The sequence below is a fragment of the Geospiza fortis genome, unplaced genomic scaffold (assembly GCF_000277835.1).
Source record: "Geospiza fortis unplaced genomic scaffold, GeoFor_1.0 scaffold600, whole genome shotgun sequence".
Classification (NCBI taxonomy): Eukaryota; Metazoa; Chordata; class Aves; order Passeriformes; family Thraupidae; genus Geospiza; species Geospiza fortis.
The window spans coordinates 232,249-258,346 of record NW_005054562.1 but is presented as its reverse complement, the minus strand read 5'-3'; the positions used below and the strand labels follow the sequence as shown (position 1 = coordinate 258,346).

At 46.6% G+C, this 26,098-nt stretch overlaps 1 protein-coding gene across 1 annotated transcript in view; it reads left to right on the top strand.

Annotated features, from left to right (window-relative positions):
- Positions 1-26,098, top strand: part of ADGRB1 (adhesion G protein-coupled receptor B1) — a 168,134-nt gene that overhangs the window by 128,083 nt on the left and 13,953 nt on the right. Inside the window, exons 4-10 of the mRNA XM_031064160.1 lie at positions 5,264-5,371; positions 11,460-11,624; positions 13,902-14,066; positions 17,609-17,782; positions 20,062-20,226; positions 23,632-23,733; positions 25,434-25,540. Coding sequence (XP_030920020.1) covers positions 5,264-5,371; positions 11,460-11,624; positions 13,902-14,066; positions 17,609-17,782; positions 20,062-20,226; positions 23,632-23,733; positions 25,434-25,540 — 986 coding nt within the window. The remainder of the gene's footprint in view (positions 1-5,263; positions 5,372-11,459; positions 11,625-13,901; positions 14,067-17,608; positions 17,783-20,061; positions 20,227-23,631; positions 23,734-25,433; positions 25,541-26,098) is intronic.

Sequence of the window (26,098 nt, the reverse complement as noted above, 5' to 3'; positions counted from 1 at the left end):
CTGTAATCCTGATAAAACAGCAGAACAAAACAGGGATGAGCACCCTGATATTTTCCTCTTTTCTGTGAAGGTAAATTGAAACTTGTCCACTGAGAAATTGCTGGCCAAGCAAGTTGGGTTAGAATAACACAGATCTCCCCACCACCTTCAAAACAAGGATAAACACATCTTTTTTCTTTCACTTCTCCTCCCCCACTTCTGCCAAACTGGCTCAGGAGCTGATGAGTGATTAGCAAGAGTGTTTTAGCTGTTTAATTGGATCTCCTCTCTGGGGCAGGTTCTCAGAGTGATGACACTCAGCTCCCTGGAGCTGCTGAGAGGAACTTTTTGTGGAAGATCTTCAAGGGGTTTGTTGGTTGTTTTATTTTGCCAGGCCATGGCAAATGTTCCAGAGCTGTCTTGACACACAGCTCTTCCCTGAGGTGGACCTTGCCCAGGTCCTGCCATTTTCCTCTTCCAGAGCTGCCCTAGGTGGGCCTTCAGCAGGTCTCAGCATGCAGGAGTGGGAGTGGTAGGAAAAACCTCTCAGTTTTTCCAAGAGCTGTGACTTGCTCCAGCCTGGTCACCAAAATGTGGGTGCAGACACCTGGGTCCCAGAGCTGAGTCTGAACACATTGCCTGGAGGCCACAGAGGTTAAAATTAGTGCACAGGGGTGGCTGAATGACCCCACAGGTACCATTTTTATGTGGTCTTTGTGTTTTCCCACTCGTTTGGGCCACCATCTCTGCTGTTTCATGTGATAGAGTCTCTTGCTTGATGATCTTCTGGCTAAATTTCCCCAGGGATACACATCCAAGCCCAACAGGAAGTGAGCCAGGTAAGTTTTCCATGGGCAAAAACAAAAACTGCGAAAGGCTGAGGAAAAACTGTGTTGAAGACTCATCCTCAGCTGGGAAGGAAATTTTGTCTGGTAACAGCAGCTTGGCTTAGGCAGAACCTTTATTTGTGGCAGCTCAAGGAAAACACAAAGCTTTTTGTGGCTGAAGGAAAACACAAAGCTTTTGTTGTAATTCTGATTTTGCCTTGGTAAAGGACTTGGTGATATCCCCCTCTCCAGCACAGACAGAGGAGATTCCCTCCCTCTGTTGGATTTGGGTAGGAGCTGCTGTTTTATAGAGAGAGGGGAAAAAATGCCAACCCAAGTGTGGTGGGAGCTTGCAGAGGAACTTCCCAGTTTCACCCACTGCGGATGGAAAGGAATGTGCTCCAGTGGCTCTTTTTGGCTGCAAGGTTCTCGGTTTGCTCACAACCTGGCCGCCAGAGGGTCCTCACAAGGATGGACAACATCCAAACCAGAGGGGGAAAGTCACAGCCCTGACCCCACGGTTGGAATTCAGCAATGCTGGAGAGATGTAAGAACAATGGGAGATGTGGGCAGCCTGCATTTATTCCTGGGGAAGGAGAACCAGCAGAGGAGCCAGCTGAAATCCTGCCATCCCATCCGGCAGAGGCTGCACAGAACCATCCCTGACATTTATGGATATGCAGATTGGGAAGCCACAGCTCCCCTCGGCTGGGAAAGGGGTGACCACATCCTGATGTCAGGTGCGGGAGGGTGACCCTGGCACAGTCCTGGTGTTCCAGACTGGATTTTCAGCTTCCAGCAGGTTCAGGACGTGTCCCTTCAGCTGTTAGGGGTGTGAAGGAATGCTTGTTCCACATGACATTCCCAAGGCTCAGCCTCAGTCTCAGTTTCTGCTGCCCCTGATTCTGATTAATTTTAATTTTTTTTTTTTTTGCTGCAACCACGGAGCTGAAATATCCTGGGCATGTGTGGGAGCATCTTCATTCCCTGCAGGCCAGGCTAGAGCTCAGTGCAGCTGGAGGAGCTCCTGTAGGTACCTGCTGCTGCTGCTGCTGCAGAGACTTTGCCCTGCCCTCTTTTTTACTGGTGGTTCAGGCATTTCACATCTGAGAGTCACAGTGACTCCTCCAGTGATGTTTTCACAAATTTCAGGTGATCAAATTAAAATGCTTTGGGTGTAATTGCAATATATCCAGTGGCCTCCAAAATGTCCCTCTTCTCCATCCACTGAGATTTTGGGGTTTAGGGGTTGTCAGTAATTCTGTGCTTTTCAGTTTTACTCTTTAGCAGCTGATAGATGCCCCAAAACCTCCATAGCCACTGCATTTCCTTTCAGTTTTACTGCAGTGAAATTCATTTGAATGTTTTGGGTACTTTTTAAATAATCCCTTTCCACTTTTTGCTCTGGTTCATCCCTTCATTCCTACCATCCCACCTTGCCTGAATAATTTTCATGATCCTGCTATTTGCCTTGCCCCTCCTGTTTGGGGGATGAGTACAGAGTGTGTAGCTGTGGTGACACATGTTTGGATGTTAAAACCTTGGCCCACAGCACTTCAAAGTCTCTGCCTTTATTTTATTTTCCCCTGGGTTGTGTTGCAAGGTGCTGTCTGACACATGGCATGTTCTCATTAGAAGTGTTGGTCACCTGCTTCCTATTCCCACTCCTGCCAGCACTGATCATCCTCCACATCCACACTTGAGCTGTGTTTTTTTCAAAATCTCATGTACTCACCTCTGCCTGCAGTTGAAACATCCTTGTTTGGTTCCAAGAGCATTATCCCTCTATTTATGTTCGCATTTGAAAGGTGCTTGGGTTTTTCATGCCATTTTCACTGCATTTACCCGGCTAGGATGTAAATTGGATGTAGGTCTTCTGTTAATCCTGGAATTACTCCTCTCCACTGACCCTGCTGTGGGAAAAAGGCTGCTGAAATCCAACCAGGTCCCCACTGTCTTTAGGTTTTAACCTCCACCCCATAAAGCTCAGGTGCCCACGGCAAAGCAGCACTTCCACCAACTTCCCCATGTTCTGAAGGGACCTGGTGTCTCCCTGCTCTGTTTGGAACCAGGATGGGTTTGTGCATCTCTCCAGGGAAACTGTCCAGGTTAAATCTCAGCTGTGTTCTGTGTTAAATGGAGACAAACTGGCTTCTCTGCACATCCTTTTCCAAAGGGGAGGAAGGCTTCCTGCAGCAGTGGAGCTGCTTGGGGAAAGCTGGAAGGGTCCCTCATTTAGCCTCTAGGCCTGACTGGCTTTAATTAGCATGAGAAATAACAGTGCAGACTTGACATAGCTGTCAAGGAGCAAAGGAAATCATTCAGTCCTTCAAGACTGGGGTAAGTTATTAGGAGATGTCAGTGACACGGGGCCCAAATAATTGGTGAGATGAGGTTCAGGGTGTTAGATTTGCAATTAAAACTTCTGTTTTGCTCTTTTATCTTTCCTTCCCTCTGTGCTGCTTCCTGTGTCTCTGTCCATCTGTGAACACTGACTGCTTCTGGGATATTCAATCCCAGGTTTTCCCTGTCACCTTCCTTGCTCTGGGCAGGTGACAAAGCCATCCAAGCTCCACACATCTACTCCTTGATGCCCAGCCCCACCTTCTCCTCCCAGCCTAAATAAGTCTGTGGGATGCCCATGGGATGTGGTGCAGATGGAGATTTTGTGTGTTCTTGTGGTTTGTGAGATTTCATGGAGAGGACTTAAATTGGAGCAGATGAAAGTGTGTGGGCATAACCAGGAATGGGCGGTGGGGATGTGAGAAGTCCCAAATATGGGAATAAGTTGTCTCCTAACAAACTCAAAAAAATGAGTATTGGAAAACTACTTAGAGTTTGTCTTTTTTGAACTGAATCTCCCACAGGAAAGTCCCATGATTTTTAGCTATTAAAAGCAAAGGGTTTGAAACCTCTCTATTCCAGGAAGGAGCCAGGCAAAAACAAGGTGTTTGCAGATTTCAGGATGTTTGTGGTCCTGATTTCAGGCTGTGGGTATCTTTCCCTTGAGGATGGCAGGTGGGTGACTGCCCCATCCCATCCCCTCCAGCCAGCAGCCAGCTTTGGAGGAGTCCATGTGACAATTCCTAGACTCCTCAAGTTCTGCTTTCAGGCAACTGTGATGGTAAATAATACAATTTCACAAACTCTCCCATGATCCAAACTGCTGAATATAAAGCCTGGCTCCTGGCAGGGACTCTCTGAATCATTCCTCTGCCTCCTCTGCTTTCCCTTTTTGGATGGCGATAAAGACTCCTGCCACCACACTGAAGCTTCATTAACCTTTATTAATTTTCTCAGGGTTCTGGGATCAAATTTGTCACCATTTCAACCCTTGGCAGTTCATACTTCTTGAAAAGATGTCTGACTGTTTTGCCTCCTTGGGGGAAAAGATCTTCTGTCTGGTACTTGCTGTTTGGAAACAAATTGGCTGCCAGATCACAGATTACTCGGGCTCAGCCCTTTTCTCTGCTATTCTGTGTGACTCCTGTGGAGTCAGCTGAGCTCTCCTAATTTACAGCAGGCACTCCTGGTAGATGGGATTTGGTTGTTATTGCTGTGTTGTTTCTCTCTTTGCTAGGAAGGGAATGTGTCAGGGTTACAGCATGCCCAGTAGTACAGACAACAGAAATTTTAGTTTTCCCTCCAGCCAGTTCAGGGCTGATCCACGCAGGAAGAAATGAAAAATTGGCAGAGCATGGGCTTGGAAGGAACAGCTAAATGCCTTTGATTTACTGTGGATGCTTTATTTACCTTCTGAACTCCACACTGTGGGCTCCACTGGGAGATTTTCAGTAGGACACAAGGGTCAGGAGCTTGTCTCTCACTGAGAAGGAAAAGTTCCCAGTTACAGTTCTGTTGGTACTCTGCTGAGACCAGACTTTCATTTCTCCTTGTTGCAGAGTAAAGTCTATGAAGGAGACATTCTATTGAGATATCCCTTTCCTTTCCACCTGCCCTCACCTGCCTGCTCCACTCAGCGTTTCCTGGCTCCTCTACAGGGCATTTCTAGGGAGGTGCTGGTTGCAAGGCAGAATTTCCCACCAAAACCACCCTGCCAGCTGCCACCACAAATCTCAAAACACCACTAGGGATGGTGGGATTCAGTGCCAGCACGTCTGAAGAGGATGAATCCTCCACAAGTGCAGCAAGGAGTGCAGACACCCTAGAAAACCACTGGAATTAATTAGAGACCAGACATAAGGGATCATACTCTGCATGGTCCCAAACCTCATTCAAAAAGAAGGGGTTGAACCACCAACCAGCCCGAGTCTTTCAGGATGGTTTGGTGCTGAAACCTCAGGGAAAAGTGGTGGCCAGGGGTGCTGGGGTTGGAAAGCAGGTGGTCACGTCAGGGGAACGTGGCAGGTGGCTGTTGTTAACGCGTGTAACCTTTGTAGTGAAGATCTTGCAGAGTGAACCGAGGTGTATTTACATGACCCATTACCTTGCCATAGCCAATGGACGCTATAATTCCAGAAGCCAATCGCTGAGGTCCACAGATAACAGAAAGCGAGAGGACCCTGACGAACTGCAGCACTACGGGTACCCTGCACCTCAAATAGGTAAGCTCTGACCTCCCACAGCGGCCTCTGGAGCTGGGACACTGCTCTGGTCACTGCACTGCCCAGCTGGGCTGGGCTCTCTGCACTGTTTCAATGATTCCCTCCCTCCCCAAACCATCTCCTTCCCCCCAGGTCAGTGTGGGGGACGCTCTCCCCGTGTTGTCACGTGCTGAACCAATGGTCGTCGCCCCCTGTGTTCCCATTCCATCACCCCATGGGGTTTTGTGTCGTCACCATTGGCCAGAGAAGGCAAAAAGGGACAGACACAAAGCCCTGGCAAGACCATCCATCCCACAGAATGTTTTGCCATCACCCTGCCTACTTCTGAGTCACTGCTTTGTCTGAATTATCCAGCCACACGTGGTTCATGAAGCCAAAGCTGACCTTGGTGCAGTGCAACCCCTCTGCTGATGTCCATGTCATGCCTTCCCATTGGCTGTGAGAGAGGGTAAGCAGGGCTTGGTGGGGACAGAGCAAGATTGATTTCTTCTGTCCCTGGGTCTTTAGTGCTGAGCAAGGAGTTGTCTCCTGTAGGTTCTGCAGCAGGACCTTCCACCCTTCTGCCACAGAAGGGGAATAATGTGTAGTTTTATCAGACCGCATGATCTGGGAAGATGGGGATGAATTTGACCTAGATCTCTGCCAGATCTGATCTACCCCATCCCTGGAATTGTTCAAGGCCAGGCTGGATGGGGGTTTGGGCAACCTGATCTAGTGGAAGCTGTCCCTGCCCATGGCAGGGGTGTTGAAAGTAGATGATCTTTAAGGTTCCTTCCAGCCCAAATCATCCTGTGATTCTGTGATGCAGCATGGAAAGGTTTTGTGCTCTCCCTTCATGCCTGTGTGTCATGGCAGGATCTCAACACATCAAGGGTCTCAGGCAAAGCACTGTGCGCTGAACCTGGCCACAGGTTAAAAATCACTGCCCAGTGACCTTGCCAGAATTTCATGCTCTAGAAAGGTTTCAAAGAGGTGATTTGATTAGAAGTGAGAGAGGGTCATATTCTGGTGTGGGTTACCTGTGCTCCACCCAGCCCAGGAGGACTTTGGCGCTGTGCAGCATCAGGAGTCTGTGTGGTGTGGAGTACCTGAGGGTGACTTGTTGGGGTTGTGGTTTTCAACACAAAGCAGGGGTCAGCCTCAATTTCCTCTCTACCCTGCACAGACTCTGCTCCCTCTACTGAGAGCAGCTCCACTGCCTGCAGGATGGATCCCCAGAGCCTGGTAAAACCTGCAGGACAGGGAGGACTTTTGCACTGCTACAGCATGGAAAAGCTGAGCTTAATCTCTCTGTCCAAATGAAGGGAAGGCACTTCAAGACAGACCCCTGTTTTTCCTACTCTGCTTGGTCCCAGGTGCTTCCCCAGAGCTCCTGTTCCAGCCTGTAACTCAGCCATCAGGTTTTTAGTTTGGCCTTTCTTCCTGCCATGCAGCTGGGTGCTGGAGCTGGGCTCAGTGACATCTCTGTCACCTCCCTGCCATTGTGGCCACCGCTGTAGCATGGCTGGCTTGGGCTGTGGCATCCCTGAGGGCAGCATGGGCTGGGAGATGTGCATTGTCCTGCTGCAAGCTTCCCACGTCCCTGTGGCTGTGCCAGGCTGGAAGGAAATCAGGACGGAGGAGATGTGGACACAGAGGGTGGAGCCTACAAAGGGATTAGAGGGATTTTTTTTTAGCTGAGGATGCAGAAGCAAAGCCCACGACTTCCCTTTGGGCACAGATTGTAGGGGATGAGACATTTCACAGCTGCTCAAGACCTGGAAAAAGATGAAATACAGAAATCAGCTGATGCCATCCGTAAGGACTGTGGATGAGGGCATGGCCTTGGCCAGCTGAGGAGCAGCATTTTCTCCTGCCAACCCTTCACATTCCTGGTTCCCAGGTCCCGCTGGCCTCCAGGCTGTGGCAGGGCTGTGCTCTCAGCCAGGGTGCTGCTGGCTGCCCATGTGCCTCTCTCAGCAGCCGCACAGGAGCCAGATCCAGCCCAGCAGGTCCCTGGCATGGGCTCTCCTGGCTTAGGAGGACTCTGCCAGCCGCAGGATGTGAGCAGAGAGAGGCACATGGGGAGATGTCAGACAGACAGACCCCCAGACTGAAAGGGCTCCTGGCAGAGGGATGGCAGGGATGTGCTGCTCCATTAGTGCTGAGGGAAGAGGAGTCATGGAGCAGCTGCAGGCACTGATGGGGACACTGCAGCCAGGAGCTGGAATGATCCTGGATTGCAGTGCCAAATCCCTGTGAATTAACACCCAGCTTGTATCATTCTGCAGCACCTGCTGGACCCTCTCCATCTGCTGCACCTGGATCTGTGGGAGCAGCAAGGGCCATCTTCCCACTTCAAGTGGGGTAGAGAGCCCTGAAAAATCCTTAGGGACATTCCTGTTAATCCCCAATCTACTCTGGGGCATCACAGGACTAATCAGAAGTCTCAGGCAAAGCAGAGTGTGCTGAACCTGGCTAGAGGTTAAAAATCAGAGTAGTTCAGCCCTGCTGAGCTAGCTGCCTGCAGGCACTGGTGATGATGCTGGGCAAGGCTTGGCCCCTTCTCCTCTGGGGATAAAGAAAATTTGGAACCACTCTGCTGTGAACACAGGCTGAAAGAGTTCAGGGTGTTCAGCCTGGAGAAGCAAAAGCTCTGGGGAGAACTTAGAGCTTCTTCCAGTGCCTAAAGGTTCTCCAAGAGAACTGGAGGGACCTGGGACAAGGGCATGGAGTGACAGGACAAGGGGCAATGAATTTAAGCTGAAGGAGGGTAGACCTAAATTCAGTATTAGAACAAAAATCTTCATTATGGGGGTGGTGAGACCCTGGCAGAGATTGTCCAAAGAAGCCCAATCCCTGGAAGTGTTCAAGGCCAGGTTGGATGGGGTTTTGGAGAAACCTGGGATAGTGGGTGGTGTTCTTGCCTGTGGCTGAGGGTTGAAGCAAGTTACCTCTAAGGTTCCTTGCAGCTCAAACCATTCCATGATTCTGTAATCTCTGGCAGGTTGAATTACAAAACAGCACTGAGCTGGACTAGGCAGCTTTCAAACCCAATGAGCATGGTAGACATCTTGCCATTGTATCAAAAACCAGAGTCAGAATCCACTTCTGGGATGAATAATTGCAATGTACTTCACTCAGTAATTTGCATTTGCTGCCATTTGACCCAGAGGAGTGCAGAAATTCTTCTCACTCGTAGTTTTGATGATGGGCACTATTGTGTTTCTCTCAAGTCGAGAATGAATTTTTCTCATGCCTGAGAGTGTCTCAGAACTGGGTCTTGCTTGGTTTGAAAATTAGTTAAATTTGTGCAAGGCTTCAGACTAGGCTGGATGTAATGTCCCAGTGGACTGAGATGAATTGCTTGGTTCAGAGTGACACCAAGCCCAAGGGAGTCACCAGCACTTAGAAAATAAACTGTATTATGAGTTTAAAAGCCAGGGATTCATGCAATGTGAGGGACCATAATTGAGAAGATTTACCTCTAAGCACAGCTATTTCTGCTGTGAAAGGGCAAAAGCCAGAAATAATGAAGAGGAAAGAGGCAGGAGAGGTGGGATTTGGTTCAGAGATGCCGTTCATTCATCCAGTGACACAAGAACTCTTCTGAATATGGAGATTGCAAAACCTCAGCCAGGTCTGAGGGGGAGGTTGGTGATGTGGTGGGTTCTTCACCCCACAAACAACTGATGGAGGAGGTTCCTGTGTCTCTGCAGGCTTCCCCTGTCCCACCTCTGGCCTCCCAGAAAGATTTTGGGACCCAAACTTGGAGTGTTTAACCAAAACCCCCAGCTGCCAGCCCTTGAGGGACTGGGTGCTGCTGGGTGCAGAACTGTGGAGGTTGCTCAGGGTGGATGGAGAAATGCAAAGGCACCAGGGGTTCATGGAGCATCCAAGCAGGCAAGGGAGAAGGAATGGTTGGGATCTGTGGGCCTGAGGGGGATCTGCTGGAGTCTGGGATACTCTGGATGGCAAATGATGAAGTGATGGTACCATAAATGTAATTTGCTGGAGGAGAGCTTGGAGCATAGCAGGACTCTGGCTCTGGAAAGGCAGGAAAATTGCCATGGAAATGCAGATCTCTCTCTACCAGGAGATCTGATACTTGTGAAACAGGACATGGGACTGATGTTTTCCTGGAACCTCAAAGCCTTAAAACACACGATGTCTCCTACACATCCCAGGGAAAGACCAGTGGCCCATAACTTTCATCTAACTGGGACCAACTGGGCAGAATAATGAAATAAAACACAAAAGGAAACAATTTTGAGCAACTTTGGCTTAATGAAGAACAGCAGTTGCATCTCATGATAATCATTGCAATGGCACAGATGAGGCAGGGAAAGATTGATCCTCACCTCCACCTCTTTCTGTGTCCAGACAGCAAATGAAGGTGTGAAATCCTATCAATTTTATAGCAAAGACAGGTCTTCCTCTACATTTTTTCCCCTCAATACATATTAGCTCAACAGGCTTCAATCAGTGGGAGTATTTTTAATTCCCAAATGCCGGAATGACAGGAGACATTCTAAGCAGATGTGCTGAAAAGCATGACACAAAGCAAACAACACAGATAACTACCAAAAAATCCCAAAGAGCAGATTGATGAGAGCCACAAATGCCTGAAATTTCATTGCATGTGGAAAACAGTAGTAAATAAATATAAATATAAATAAATTTAAAAATAAATATACTACCCCGAGGAAAAACCCAGACGTGAACAGTTTTAGGCAATATTGGGAAATTTGGTGGTGACCAACCTTTACAATCCCCACAACAGTTCCTGCTCTGACATTTTCATGCGCCTGGTTTATAGCCCTCACTGAGATCTCCAGCTGCAGTCTCTTTCCTTCCCCACGTTGCAGCCCCAGAGTTTAATACAGCATCCCCTGCCCAGCTTTTTTAGGGAATGGGGTGGTGGTGTGGGATAGCACATCCAAGCTCCCTGGATGGCCCTTGGAGTCATATTTACCAGTGCTGTGATCCTTCATATCACCCACAGTTTGCCAAATGCATCCTTTTGGGATGAGGCACAGGGCAGTCTGAGGTTCTGAAGAATTTATCATGAGAAGGGGTTGCCCCTCTGTTATGCTGGTGTTTATTTTTTGCCATATGCCTGTGTTCTATGCATACCAAATGCTACATTCCAGGTTTATTATGTGTAATTATTAGCAATCCATGAAAAATCCAAAAACCCAAACAATGCATGGCTTGGTTAAAGAGAACAGAGCCAGCTTCTGTTTCTATATGGGGAAGAAAAGCATTTTTCTTCAAGGGATAGAAAATTGACTATGAAAACAAATGGAAAATCATCCTTTCCCTGCTCATTTCACACTTAGGGTGACTTATTTGGAGGTTGTGGCTGCTGAAACAGCCCCAGCAGGATTAGTGACAAAGGGAATAAATCTCAGTGCTTGTCATTCCCATCAATGGGATATTTTTAGTTGCTTTTCCAATGCTGCCCCATCAGATAAGCAGTTGATAGGGACTGTGTGATTCCTGGAAGAGTCATCCTTGTTCTGTATCACAGGCTCACAGCAGATCTCCACAGGTAGAGGAGATGCCAAGAAAACTTCAGGGGGTTTCATCAGCTGACCCTTCTTAGGCACCATCACCTTCTTTGTCAGCTCCTCCTCTGCCAGTCTGCCCTGGCAGGGGCTGTGAAAAGGCAGGAAAAGGGGTTGAACACTTAAAAGTGGGCAATTTAGGGATACATTTAATCTGTCTAATCCCTGTTGGTACAATCTCTAAATGGAGGTTGCCTATCCCAGCTCACAAGGTTCTGGAGTGGCTACACCACCTTCAGTGGTGGAGTTTGCCCTTCCCAATGACCTGATGCTTTCACAGCATCCTTTTTCTTTATTTTTTTTTTCATAATGTGTGTGTCCCACGGCTCTACACAGTACCCAAAAAACCCCCTTTAGCCCATTCTCAATTTCACATTTTCTCCCCAATACCCTCACACCCTCCCACCCATCTTTCACCCCACCTGCAGGACAAATTGCAGCCTCACAGATCCCACAGCCAGCCGAGCGTCACTTGGAAACCTCTTCCCTGGAGATGCAAAGATGCCACATCCTCACCTTGTGTTCCAACCCCCCCCCAGGTGACCCTGCAGCAGAGGAGTGGTCCCCGTGGAGCGTGTGCTCAACCACCTGCGGGGAGGGCTGGCAGACCAGGACCAGGTTCTGCGTTTCGTCTTCCTACAGCACCCAGTGCAGCGGCCCTCTCCGGGAGCAGAGACAGTGCAACAACTCTGCCGTGTGCCCAGGTATTGGTGGCCAGCAGGGGAGGGAGATTGGCTACCTGTGGTGTCTCCACTGTGATATTTTGGGGAGGCCCTGGTGCAGGTTGCCCAGAGAAGCTGTGGCTTCTCCATCCCTGGAAGTGTCCAAGATTGGGTTGGATGGGGCTTGGAGCAACCTGGGATAGTGGGAAGTGGTTGGAACTTGATGATCTTTTGTGGCATTCACATTCTGTAAACATGATTTTTTTTTGCTTAGGGTTTTTCTCCTGGGAAGCTGAAAGGCAGCAAAAGGCCTTAGAGAAAAGAAAACCAATTTTTATTTTATTTGCTTCTCTTGTGTTTTGCTCATGTGGAATGTGTTTGGAGATTGTTTACTTAAAGTGATTACTTGATTGGACTCTAGTGTGAGTTGTTGTGACTCATTGGCCAATTAGGGCCAAGCTGTGTTGAGACTCTGGAAAGAGTTACGATTTTTCATTTTTTTTAGTATTTAGTAAGTTTTTTTTTTATTATTATTTAGTATAGTATAGTATAGTATTCTGTCATATAATATAGTATAATAAAGTAATAAATTTACTTCTGATAAGATGGAGTCCTGCTCATCATTCCTCCTGGACATCAAACAAGATTACAATAATCTTTCAGTTTCTTTCCATTCCAAACCATTCTATGATTCAGTAATTCTTGGAGGGAGATGTTTTTTGTTCGCTGTTCCTTCTCTTCATGCCTTAAGGCCTCATACAGAGATTCTTCCTAGACCGGGCACCACAAGACAGGCCCCTTTGCATGGTGTGGATAATTCCGTGCTGTCTGAAGTCCATGAGCTCAGTATACCTGCAGGCAGGTGCCTTTTGGGGCATTTCCAGGTCAGGAACAATTTTGGTGATAAAATAAATTCTGAGGAGACTGAAGCCTACAAGAAAGATGGAGAGGGACTTTTTAAAAGAGCATGGAGCGACAGGACAAGGGGGAATGGCTTCAAATTGAAAGGGAGTTAGTTTAGATTGAATATTAGGAAAAAATCCTTCACGGTGAGGGTGGTGAGGCCCTGGCATAGGGTGCCCAGAGAAGCTGTGGCTGCCCCATCCCTGGAAGTGTCCAAGGCCAGGTTGGACAGGGCTTGGAGCAGCCTGGGATAGTGGAAGGTGTCCCTGCCAATGGCAGGAATTTGGAAGGAGATGATTTTTGAGGTCACCTCCAGCCCAAACCATTCTATGTTTCTATGATTATTTTGAAGAATCTTGCCGTTAAGCTAACCATGTTATTCATTTCTCCTGACCAGCAATATTGTTGTTCAGAAACGATTCTATGATGGTGAAACCACCATCCATGGTGAAATCACCATCCATGTTCCTTCCTGTGTCTCCTCCTCTAGTTATCTCTTATCATGCAAGATGCCTGGTGAGAATTAATTTTTAACCCTCTTTCTTGAAACTGGGGCACCAGTCACTGTTAATAAATTATGAAGGACCGGAAAAGTCCCTCTTTATTTGTTTTTCTTCTTTTTCTGAAGGATTATTGATTTGGCATTAGATTCTCTGGTAAAGCTGGAAGGGATGAAGTCCCTTTAAAGAGATCAGTGCATTCTTATAACATTTGGCCTCTGGAGATTATAGTGACTAAAATTCCATAAATAACTTGGCCAGATTAGATTAGATTAGATTGGAGAAGATTAGATTAATATAGATTAGAAGGCTAATTAGATTAGATTAAAATCAATTAGATGTCTAATTCTAGCAGCTACCAGTGATGTCTTGAGCATCCTGTTGGAGGATGTTGCCCCTTCCATTTTACTCTTCCAGGTCTCCCTAACTTTGCCTCTGAGGTGTTACTGACCTATGATAATAATCAGTAGATAGACTACAGCTTTTCTGAAAGCCTTAAAATGTTGTAGTCTTTGAGGATTCGAAGAGAAAATGTTGGAAGGGAGGAAAAAAAGGACAAGAATTGACAAAATGATGGTGATGATGCTTCCCTAAGGGTAGTGGGGTTTTATTCCTTTCTAGCTAAATCCATCTTTTGCTTAAAAAATGCCCTGTTGGCTCAAAAATCTGAAAAATTAAGGTCAGCTAAAAGTGCATTTTGTTTTATTTCAAAGACTGGAAAGCAGCAGACGCTTGGTGTTGATAGCAAAGCAGAAGAAATTACTTGATGTTCCTCTTGCACATTTTGGGTTGGTTTGTTCTCCAGCTTCCCACACGCTGCTCATTCCGGGTGGGAAGAAGCTGTGCCCTGTGGGCTCCCTCACTTCCTCAGGCCTCCTGTGGGAAAGAAAAGTCACTTCTCCTGCTTCCCTTGCAGTGCACGGCACCTGGGACGAGTGGTCTCCATGGAGCCTGTGCTCTTCCACCTGTGGGAGAGGCTACAGGGATCGGACCCGCACCTGCAAACCCCCCCAGTTCGGTGGGAACCCCTGCGAGGGCCCAGAGAAGCAAACCAAGTTCTGCAACATCGCTCTCTGCCCAGGTAGGGACAGTGACAGATCCGAAACCTCCCCTCCAGCAGGTCTCCCCAGCTCGGTGTCCCTCACATGGCTCATCAAGGTCTGTGGCTGACTCCAGCAGAATTCTGAACTACCCCAAGGAGGATCCTGAGGAAAGGATTCATGGAAGAAGAAACCCAGAGGGGTTTTCTGGGGTTGTCCAGCTCAGAGGTGTCTCAGGTTCAGGTTTGCCCTGTGTGATCTCTTGCAGAGGACACCTTACATGGGTTGGATCTGGCTGCCACTCCTATTTCCAAGACCATCTTAAGCCTCTCACCTGTTCTCCCCACTGAATAGTTTAAAGTTATTTTGCCTGACTGGGTCTGTTGTGCTGGAATTAATTGATAGTTTTACTTATCTGTGCATTAATTCTGTATAAATGTAAGTTTTCTCTGTGGCTGATCCTGCTCTGGGTAGTGAGATAAACTAAGAGACTCCTAATGGCCTCCCATGCCAAGTTTAATCTTTTTATCTTGTCCCTGCCCCTGAATTTCACTTCCAAATGCCTCTGCTCGAGTTTTGCTTTGAAACATCAGAAAGAACCTCAAGGTGAAATTACTTTTACCACCTGGAAATCCACTTATGTTCCAGAGGCTTCTTTCCTCTGACAGGCCCTGGGTTTACAGCAGACTCCCCCTTAATTTAACTCTGGGTATCCTGGTGAATGCAATCTGAACACGAGCGAGCTCCCCAAAACTCCCTCCCTATCCCTGGATAATGTCAACTGACATTTTTCCAGTTTAATGAGAATCATTATGAGGCATTATTATGTCCCCGGAGGAGGAGAGGGATTGTGGGAGGGATGAGAACTTTGTGAAAACAGTGAGAAGCCTCCTGGCATTTCCCATCGAGTTTTCACTCCAAGTAACTATCCTTAGATATTTGGCTGCTGTCCAGAAGACTCTACTTGGAATAAGAACCTCCCAGACACCAAATTGACTCTGTCATAAAAAGACAAATTTAAGAAGTCAGAGCTGGCATTGCTTGGGCAATAAAGCATACCCTGAGTTAACATTGATCCATAATTAATTTAAACACAAATAAATACAGGACCGAAACAGTGGTGGAAAAGACAAGCAGCCCAACTGCAAGGCTTCAGCTCTAATTAGTGCCACAAAGGCAATCAGTGAATTGGCAGCGCCAAATGAGAGCAGCGTTGGGGGAATCATTGAAGCACAACAATGGGTGTTTGACACCCCAGACACTCTCAGTGTTTATTACCACCCTGCTCTGAGGATTTGTGGCTACAGATGATAAAAATGCTCTGCTGCAGGGACAACAGGGCCTTTGTTCCTCCTGAGATGTGGAGGAGCAGGGTAGGCCCCACATCCTAGGCCATAGGCTAGGCCCCAAGTCCTTGGAAAAGGGAAAAAGAAGGAAAACAATACCTTCACCACAAAACGAACATTTTTGAGAGACTCCCACTGTGGTGTGACCATGGCACCAAGCAGTCCTTGGCGGTGGCTGTGATGGGAACCCCTCAGCATCCTGACCAAGAAGGATCTCTGCATCAGTGCAAGGTGGCTGGAGGGGCAACACAGCCACCCTTGTTTCTCCTTTTTTAGAAATGTTTCTGAAATTACAGCCTGTGAATAACTACAAGGAAATTACTTTGGATTTGGCTCCTTGACTTTGCCATCTCCAAATGCTTGCAGTCCTGATAAGCTGCCAATCACCAGCAGCAGGGAGGGTGTTGGAAAAATGTAACTCTTTTTTTTGATAAATGCAGTTTTATGATAAATGTCACATTTAATGTGGTGAATGCAGTCTCACTTTGTCAACACAGGGAAATGTTTATGAGGGGCAGACAGCATCATTATTAGGAAGAAATTCTTCCCTGTGAGGGTGATGAGGCCAGAGAAGCTGTGGCTGCTCCATCCCTGGAAGTGTTCAAGGCCACATTGGACAGGGTTTGGGGCAACATGGAATAGTGGAAGGTGTCCCTGTCCATAGCAGGGGAGTAGAATTAAATGATCTTTACCTTTCCAACCCAAGCCATCCCGTGATTCCATGATTTTATGATCAGTCCATGAAAACTTAGCAGCACAGCCTCCAGTCAGAAAAGCTGCGCTAATTTATACCTGGTAGGACCTACTTTGTGGAGTTTTGGATCATTTCCAAAGAATAATCACCTGTCAAACACTGTGTTTCACATTTTCCCTCATTGGGATTGAATAGTACTGGTACGAAGCTTTGAATTTATGCACAATAAAAACATAAATGGTTGGATTGTTAAAAACAAGCACCTTTTGGAGGCACCTTTATGCCCGCCTGATTTTGCACACCTTGTGATCCCCTTTGAGTCAACAGTTGCTCATTTGGACGCTTTTAACATTTCTTTTGACTGAGTTTGCAAACAAAAAGCTTCTCAATTGCAATGGGGATAACACAGGGCTGATCAATTCCTTGCAGATTACACAGGGGACCAGTTTGACAGACAAGCAAACCAAAAAAAAAAAAACCCAAAAAAAAAAATCCCCCCCAAAAAAGCCCCAAAAACGAGCTGCAATGTGATTTAATCCAGAATTCAGACTTTTCAGAGATTCGGGTTGTTTTTCCCAAGTGAGATCTAGCAGCTAATTAGATCTAAACAGAGCATGATGACCACTGTTAATGAGAAAAATGCTCCAGGAAGAGCAGACTGGGTGATGGATCTGTTGATCAGGGACCAATTAGGGTGTAACCACGACACTGGGGAATGCTTCAGTCCATACCATGATAATAAGATGTATTCCTGTTTCTCTCCAACCCCGTCCCTATCATAGTCTCCCTTGTCCCTCCCTCTTCTATTTAATTTTCAAAGACACTGCTGGGTGAAACATCTCAAGCCTGTCAGAGTTAATTCAGCTGTGAGAGAAGTACATTGACCACACACACTCACCCTGTTCCCGGTCCTCTGTTGGAGCACACCTTTGCTCCCACATTTCCCAGCCATGGAATGGTGGATTCCTGTCAATTACACTGTGATTTGAGTTTCTGATAGTGCTTTAATGAAAAACAGAGCATTTGCATGCTTGAGAAAGTTCGCTCTCCACAGATTCATGCACTGCTCTGCTGAAAAATGGGTCCCTTAAAAAAGCGCTGATGGCTCCAAATGGGAAATGTCACAAAAATGAAGTGATCCCTTCAAAGTGTTCAGTGAAAACATGAGCCACACCCTCTGGTGTGATGTTGTTTTGTGATTGGCAACATTATTAGTTTGGACTTTCATGTCAGAATGTGGAATATCAACAATTTCAACTTTTATGGTATTATGCAGAGTGTGGAACATAAACATTAAAATATCACCCGACATTAAAATGTTATTTGCATCCTGTGGGACTGTTGGAGGCTTCAGAGGGTCCCAAGAATCCCTGTTGCTACAGTTGCCCAAACTTTTTTTGATAATCTCTGCCCTCTTTGAAGCTCTGTGGCTCTGGTTTGATCTCTCCCCCTCGGTCCCTGGTCGGCAAAGGCCAGAGGCTGTCACCATGCAGCTCTTCCCAGAGGGAAAGGTCTTCACATTCCGCTCGTTTTCTTTCTTTGGGCCACTCAGTGGACGGCAACTGGAACGAGTGGTCGAGCTGGAGCTCGTGCTCCGCTTCCTGCTCCAACGGGACCCAGCAGCGGACGCGGGAGTGCAACGGGCCCTCCTACGGCGGAGCCGAGTGCCAGGGACACTGGGTGGAGACCCGCGACTGCTTCCTGCGCCAGTGCCCAGGTGGGTGACAATGCCTTCTTCTTCCTCTTGGTCCATCTTCCTCTGCAATCCCAGTAAAATGTTTCTCTGGGGAAGACTTGTGCCCGTTCTGGCGCATCTGGATGATTCCAACAAACCGTGCCTGTTGGTTTTTGGTTTCTTTTTTTGTTTTTTGTTAAGGTTGGGATTGAAAGTGTTCGAGACGGGATTTAGTGTTCAGATTTAAATGTTTATTATTTCTTACAATCTATATTACATTATAGATTATAAAATAATCTATACTATAGATTATAATCCAATTATAGATTTTTTATAATCTATATTACAGACTTACAAGTTGTGGGTTTTACAGCATTCTACTAACTATAGCACTCTACTGGCTATAAAATGGTTAACTATCTATTTCTATAAGGTTTTTTAAGGTTAAACTATGCAATTAAGAAATTATACTTGAATTATTTTCACTTTTAACCAATAACTAATTACCTGAAGTCCACAATGTGGATTTTTCTAACTCATTACAAAATACCACCCAAACCCACGAAGAAGGTGAAGAAGAAGGATTAGCTACTGTTCTAAAGCAGGAATCTACACCCTTCAAGACAAAAACTCAAAACTCTTAGTATCCAAAGTTCCAACATATGCCAGCCAAAATCTACCACTGGCAAATGTTTCAGGAGACCCCAGAGAGGTGAGTGATTGCCCACAGGGAATGTGTCTTTCTAACCTTAGATATTAGTTTTTTAGCATGAGCTTAAAAACTCCCATGAAATTATCAACGAAACCCTTCCCTTGCCTCCACAGGGCTTCAGCTTCCATCCTCTTTTTGTTTTGGTCCTTTCCTCCCACCATTTCAACATTCTCAGTCATATTTCAAGCAAATGGGGGATCCTCCATTGTATCTCAGCTTTAAACCCTATCAGTGAGAAGGTTTGTCACAATAAAGCCTTTGTTCATGTCAGTGTAAGATTTGTCACTTCACTCACCTGTGGCTTAATAGTAATGACAGCAATAACAGTAATAATAATAACAACAGTAATAATAATAATAATTCCTACTGGAATTCATCCTGATCTACCTATTTCTTCAGGGAATCCCTTTACACCCTGGTAGCACCATTATTTGCAGTATTTAACAGAGGTGTTGGATTTTCCTACATGGTCTCGAGTAGGTTTTGATGTTTAGGAATCTCACTCTTTCTTTGCAACTTAGGGAGATCTTTAAAGGCAAAAGGGGTTTCAGAACCCCTTTTACGACAATCTTGTCTCACTGATTTCAGAGTTACCTGTCAAAGCAACTCAGGTCATACTTTCCACTGCATAAAATATCACTAAATAAAGCACCAGGATTTTGTGCTGCCCCTCTTATTTGGTAATTTTTGTCTACTTCTTGGAGAAGGCATGGATCTCCTGCTCTCCCAAAAGGAATTATTCAACCCAAGATGATGTGGTAACTCAAAATTAAAGCCCAAGTGGTAAAGAGCACACTTAGGCCCTGTTCTAGTTCTGTCACTGAGTTGTTGTGGCACAGCAGAGGAGAATGTTTCCCTACCTTGCAGGCTTGTTGTGAGGGCTAATTAACATTTTTATGGTGCTTTGATAAATGCCATTGTTAATGTAAAAGAAGCAGAATTTTGATAAATGTCATTTTTAACATAAAAGAAGTCACATTTCCACTGGATCTGGAAAGATGCTGGGAGAAGATACAATGGAATGAGACAACATCCCAAACCTTTTTCCAAGGCACGTGAAGCATCAGTGCAATGGAAACTGCTGGAGGGAGGTTTATTTGAGGTCTCTTCATGATTTTTTGCCCAAGGGCTCTGCTGGTCTCTCTAAATCCCTGAGCCAGACCTTCTCTGGGAAGGTCTATTTTCACACATGCATTGCACATTCCCAGTGAACTCCAGACGTGGAACTGGCCTGGCAGATGTGACTGCCAGGTTTAATCCCTGCCCATGGGAAGAGTGTTCAGGAGCACAGCCCCAAATCTCAGCCTGAGGAAAGAGGTAGGGTTGCTTTTGCAGAGTATGGAGGTGCTGAGAAGAACACAAAACCACCCTTGGACTGATGGGATGGGAATGGCAACACTCTGATTTAATGTCTGTAAAGGATCAAACCAAGATCCAAAGCAGGAGAGCTCTCTTCCTACCAAACCCTGCCCTACTCACCCTATGTTCCTCTGCTTACCTTTGGATCTTGATTCCTTCTGTTGCAGATGAAGTTTGGGACATAACAGGCTGTTTCTCCTCTTTTTCCTCCTTTTTTTTTTTTTTTTTTTTTTTTTTTTTTTGTTTCCAGTGGATGGGAAGGGACAGGCCTGGGGAGTGTGGGGCAGCTGCACTGCCACATGTGGAGGTGGCACTCAGAGACGTGACCGGGTGTGCTACGGCCCCTTCTTCGGTGGGGAGACTTGCCAGGGTCCCAAGGAGGAGTACAAGCAGTGCAATGACAGAAAATGTCCTGGTATGTACCCCAGACCCTCGTGCTTCCCTTTCAATGAGGCAGAATTTGTGAATTTTGGATTTTGGGAATGGCTTCCATGTCCTTTGTCAGAGATCTGAATGCTACAAAGGGTTGTAATCTAATAAAATCCTACTCATGATCCAGGTACAAGGCACAAGGTCTTGATTTAACTGTTGCAGAATCCAGTGCAACCGTATTGGTTTCAGCGAATATTTGGTCAATAACACCAGCCCTGCCTTGGTGGTTTCATCTTTTCATTGCCATAGAGTTACAAGAGGAAAAGAGAAACTGTTTGGTAGCAAAAACTGGTATGAGAGTCTCAAATCTATGAAGTTGTTGAGTACTGAGAATGTTGCACAGGTTTCCCACCCTTTACCTCTGGGAAGCCTGCACACCAGAAGAAATTTTTAAGAAAAAGATGTGTCTGCATCTGCCAGAACTTTACCCAAACCTTATCCTCCTGCAGAGTGTAAAAGCTGAATGGAAGGTGAGTGAGCAGTAGGGCAGATGAAAACCTGGGTTTGGATGTGAAAAATAAGCTGGAGTGAACACATCCAAGTGGGAATGTTTCTGTCTGCCTCTCAGACTATACAGAGATCAAAAAAAGGAGACCTGTCCACCATTTCTGCTTTCTTCTTCAATCTGAGTTGAAGAGCCTGGTGAAATTGCTGGTGGGGAATCAATGGCCTTTGTGATGTTTGCAGTCAGATTGCATCGATTGTAACAGGCCATGAGCTTTGGCTGAAAGGGTAATTAATTGTCAGAGCAGCTCAGTGAGAGACAGGAGAGATTCTCATGGCAGTATCCCAGCATTCCTACTGGAAAGGGGCATCCCCCTAAAGGACAGGAGGCAGCAGTTTTGATGCAGGAGTACCTGGGGCCAGATCTTCCAAGCGGAGGCCAAGCCAATCCCTCAGACTCCCTCACAAAGTGCTGAAGACAAAGAGATGAAAGCCAAAAGACTTCAGCATGGAAGTTCCGGCACGTTCAGCTCAGAGATGACAGAGAAAGAGGCTGTGTGACAGCCTTGTCACTTTTTCCAGCTACTCTCTTAATGAAAGGCATCACCTCTCCTTACAAGCTGTGCCTCTCAATTAGCAGTGGCGTGTGAGAATCTCTTCTAACTCTGCCACAAAGCTCTCCCTCGCCACAGAAAATCTTAGCACCGGGTTGTCTGGTGGTATCTACAGAGTGAGGCAGATTTAGTTCAGCTTCAGCGTGTGCCAGCTGGGGCCCTGGCAGAACAAGCCCGATCTTTTCTTCTCTTTCCGCAGGGGTTGATGCCTGTGCAGTGCTCAAAAGGAAAAGGCAAGTCTCAGGCACTGGGGCCTGCCAGGGTTCACAGACAGAAGGGTCTCGCTGCAGTTGTTAATTTGCAAGGGAAGGAAAAGGTGGGGAAAACATCAGAGGCTAAAAATAAACCCGCTCAATTTGTTCTCCAGAAAGTATCACATGCTGACGTGATTCGATTTGAGCAGAAGAATTGAACTTAATTGGGTTAGTTATTAAAATCTCCCAGTGCAAATAGGTTACTCTGGTAAAAGGGATTTTGTTGTGAAGCAACATCAAAAAGAAAAAAAAAGAAGAAAAAAGGGAAGGATTCTCTCCTGGCCTGGGAATTGCTCCTGTGCTTACTGGCAAGACAACTCCAATCAGTGTATTTTTAAAGAGCATCTCTGATCCACAGCATCCCTCAGTGGTCCCCAGGGACACTGCAGGGGTGAGGAGACTAGGAAGTTTTGACAGGCCAGCAGGGGAGAAAGGAGAGGAGAGATGAGAACATTCTCCCTCTCTGCTTTTTTCTGTGCTCTGCTGCTTTGTAGCTGAGGGTGCTGGAAGCTTCCACACCCCAGAACCCTCCTGTGAAGCCGGGACAATCTGTGACCATGGTCAAAGCACAGGGACAAGAGTTTGGAAATCAGCTCCCTGCTCTGGGACAGGCTCTGTGGGTGACCAAGTGCTGTCACAACTGGGTTATTCAATCTCTCTGCCCCACAGCTCCATGTCAGCAGGCTGGAAATGAAACTGCCTCTTTTCCACCCCTGTTCTGGCTTATCTGCAGAAGCCACGAGCTGTTGGCTCAGGGATGAGCCCTGCTCATGTGCAGAGCACAGCTGGGGTCCCGCTGCCCTCCGGAGTTCCATCACAATAGTGATTACTCACAAGGGAACTTTAAACCAGGGGAAGGAGCATCTGTTTCCAGGCAGAGAATTCACCTTATTCACTCCCAGTATCTACTGGGGAGGAATTCATCTTTGAACTGCAGCTGGGGTTTGGGGCAGTCTTGGAGCCTGCCTGCAGGAGCAGTGATGTGCAGGCAGCTTGTTGGGTCCTGTAGGAGTTCTTCAAAGAAGCAGGACTTGCCATGCCCATAATTTAGGTTTGAGCTCTCCCCACAGCCAGCTTGGTCCCTGGGTATTCCCAGAGCAGCCATGGGACATGTCCTGACCAGCTGCAGGCACAAACCCAGCTTCCTTTGTGTTGGAAATTTTACATTGAATAATGCAAAATGCACAATGAAAGAAAACTGTAATCAGAAACTATTAAATCAAGTTTTTTCTCCTTCCCTCCCTCAGGAGTGACAAATAGCTTTAACACCATCCTCATGGCTCCCTCTGCTTTACATGTTGTAAATAATGAGTTTCTCAGCACAAAGACCTCCTGTGGTGAATGTTTTTCTCCCAGATCCCACCAACTCCAGGACCGACTCAGCTCCACCCACAGACAGAAGCTTCCAAAACCATCCTTCCAATGATTTTTTTCTCTGTGATGTCTCAAAACACATTTCTGCAAGCTCCTGGGCTCTGCAGCAGTGTTTGAAAATGAGCTGCTGATGCAGTTCCAAGTTGTTGGGGCTCAGATCTGCTCTCCTTTGTGCACAAGATGGAAGCAGGCAGAATGAAGACCACCCAGGGGATGTGTCCATCTTGTCTTTTCATTTGCTTGTTCTTTCCATCATTCTTAATCCACTGATTCGTGCCAAGCCTCATTTTAGATACATCCAACACTGAAGGTGGTGACCCTGAGGGATGGCAGAGGTGGAGTCTGGGGCCATGGAGTTCACTTACAAAAGATCTGCCCATTAAAAATTAAGAAATAAAACTCTTTAGTAGAGGGTAGCAACAGCAGTTTTCTTGCAAAGAGCTGCCCCAATGCAAGGCAAGGATGTGAGTGGACTTTCCCATGGATTTTAGTGAGCTAATCCTTGGTATGGATAAATGCCCAGTTTTCAGACAGGCAGAACAAATTCTGGGGAAGTGAAGTGACTCTGTGAGGGACGAAGCACCGGCAGAGCTGGGAGTGCAGCTCCAACCTCCAGGCTCACAGACCACGCTCCCATGCTTCCCTTTTTCACGTCCTTGCTGAGGAGGAAGCTTTACCAATGGAGTTTTTCTCTCCTGGCAGAGCCCCATGAAATCTGTGATGAGGAGAGTCTTGGCCCCGTGGTTTGGAAGGAGACGCCAGCCGGGGACGCTGCCGCCGTCCGGTGTCCCCGCAATGCCACTGGTAAGGGTGACTGCATGGTGGGCAGGTGGCCCCTCATCAGGGGATCCTTCATCCTTTGTGTCCTAGGTGGGGAGAGCCTTTGTGTGCTAGACAGGACAGGCACATGGACTTCCCTCCCTTTGTCCATGGCTAAATTAACTACGTCTGGGTTTATGTTTTTGCCGTTAAGTACAAACATCTTAGTTGCTACTGGATAATCTGGGGTGATTTCCATCCATCCTGTGGAAAATTTGAAATTAAGGAACATTGGGATATATTCCCTCCATTATCTACAAAAAGCTTTGCAGAGCAGGTAGGGCTTTAGAGTCCTCTGGATCTGGGTGTTGTAGTTCTCTCCAGTGCCCATAAAAGCAGCTGCTGTACGAGAGCAGGAAATCTGAATTCTGTCGTCCACTTGCACTTAGAAACCTCAGCACCTCTCTAAAAATTTCTTTGAGGACTCAAGTTGAATGTCTGATTGTTCTGGTGTAAAGTAAAAGGATATGGGCATCCAGGTGTTACCTGTGGCCACAGGAATGGAAGGTGGTGCAGAGGAGGCTCCAGGAGCGATGCTGGTGGTGGGATTTGTCCTCAGCTGGATGTTCCTCACTGCCAGAAAGGAACAGAAATAATGGCAGCAGTGTCAATAATGTCTAAAGGTTTTATTTTGTTTGAGGGAAAGGGATGGATACAGACGGCTCTTTTTGACTCAGCTGGGACAGTCAGTGTCATCCCCAGTGCTGTCCCAGATGGGCTGTACCCAAAGAAAGGTCACTGAATCATTTGGCAGCAGCAAAAGGACTGCAGACCCAGCAAACCTGATCCTCAGAGACTTTCCAAATGGCATCATGATGGCTAGAACAGGGTGATCCCTCTCCCTTTTCTCCTCTCTGATATGTCTGTTCCTCCACATCACAAGGCATGTGATTATCACTGCAAACCCCTCTCTGTGGATTGGAGCTGAGGGGAGGCCTGGGGGAGGACTGGAAGCAGCTTTCAGAGAGTTTCAGCTGATGCAAAACTGGTGCTGTCGGGTGTTTATTCCCCTCCAGGCTGCGTGGGCAGCACAAGCCCTGCTTTAGTTGCAAGTACCAGACCAAACCACCTGGGGAGGCTCGTGGGGCTTCCCAAACCAGGAAAAATGCTGTCACCAGGGCAGAAGAAAGCTTCTCTTCACCCTGACTAGCCATGTTCAATTTGTTAATTTTTTGTTTTCCTGCTCAGTTCCTTCTGCTGTTCTACAGTAGTAAAAGGCAGGAGAAGGAAATAAAGATAATCCCCCCCTAAAGGCTTGTTCAGACATCTGCAGGTGCCTCTGATGCCTCTTTGTCCTGGTAGCTGAGTCTGAATTGGTGCATTGACCAGATCTGGGTGATCTCCATCGAATCATGAAGGTTGGAAAAGACCTCTGAGATCCTCAGGTCCAACCATTAACTCAGCACTTCCAGGCCCACCACTAAACCATGCCCTCAAGTGCCACATCTACACCTGTTTTGGACACTTCCATGGACGGTGATTCCATCACTTCTCTGGTCAGCTTGTTCTGATGCTTGGCCACCTTTTCAGTGAAGACTTTTTCCTTAATATCTATCCCAAATCTTCCCTGTCACAACTTGAAGCCGTGTCCTCTTGTCCCATGACTTCCTACTCATAACAAATGTTTGAATGTTTGGCCTTTCATCCTGTCCTCACTCCCATATTTGTTTCTTTCATTCTTCCAGGGCTGATCCTTCGAAGATGCATCTTAGATGAGGAAGGCATTGCTTACTGGGAGCCTCCAACATACATCAAGTGTGTTTCTATTGATTACAGGAACATACAGATGATGGTAAGGCAGCCCCTGCTCAGCTCAGCAGGTTTGGGATCCTCCCCAGTGATTGTTACATGGCTATAGTTACAAAAAAGAAGGGGGAAAAAGGAAATTCCAGTTCTACCTTGATTTTCTCTTGTTTTTTTTTCTGCTTACCTTGTGATGCACAGGCACTCCATGGACAAGGGATGGTTCCTTTCAGGATTTTTTAATATCCAGCTTGGCAGAATCTGGCTTCTTCCAGGCCTTTAAGTATAGCTATGGCTGCATCACTTTTAAATAAGCATCTTGTTTTTTGTTAATCTTAAATTCATTGTTATGAGGAATTTCTGCTGGTTTCCTGCTGCCTTTAGGAGAACTGACCTCTCCTGTTCATGGCAAGGTACAATCTGTCCTAAAATAGTTCCAAATTGATTGTAAGAAAACAAGATTTTTGGGGCAAACATACTGTGTTGGGCTATGAACAGAAGAAACTTTGTAGTGGGACAATTTCTTCTTTGTGGGCAAACCAGAAAAATTCAGTTCTCAGTCATTTTAGAGGCACTTGGAAGATTATTTAGAATATATCACTCTTTC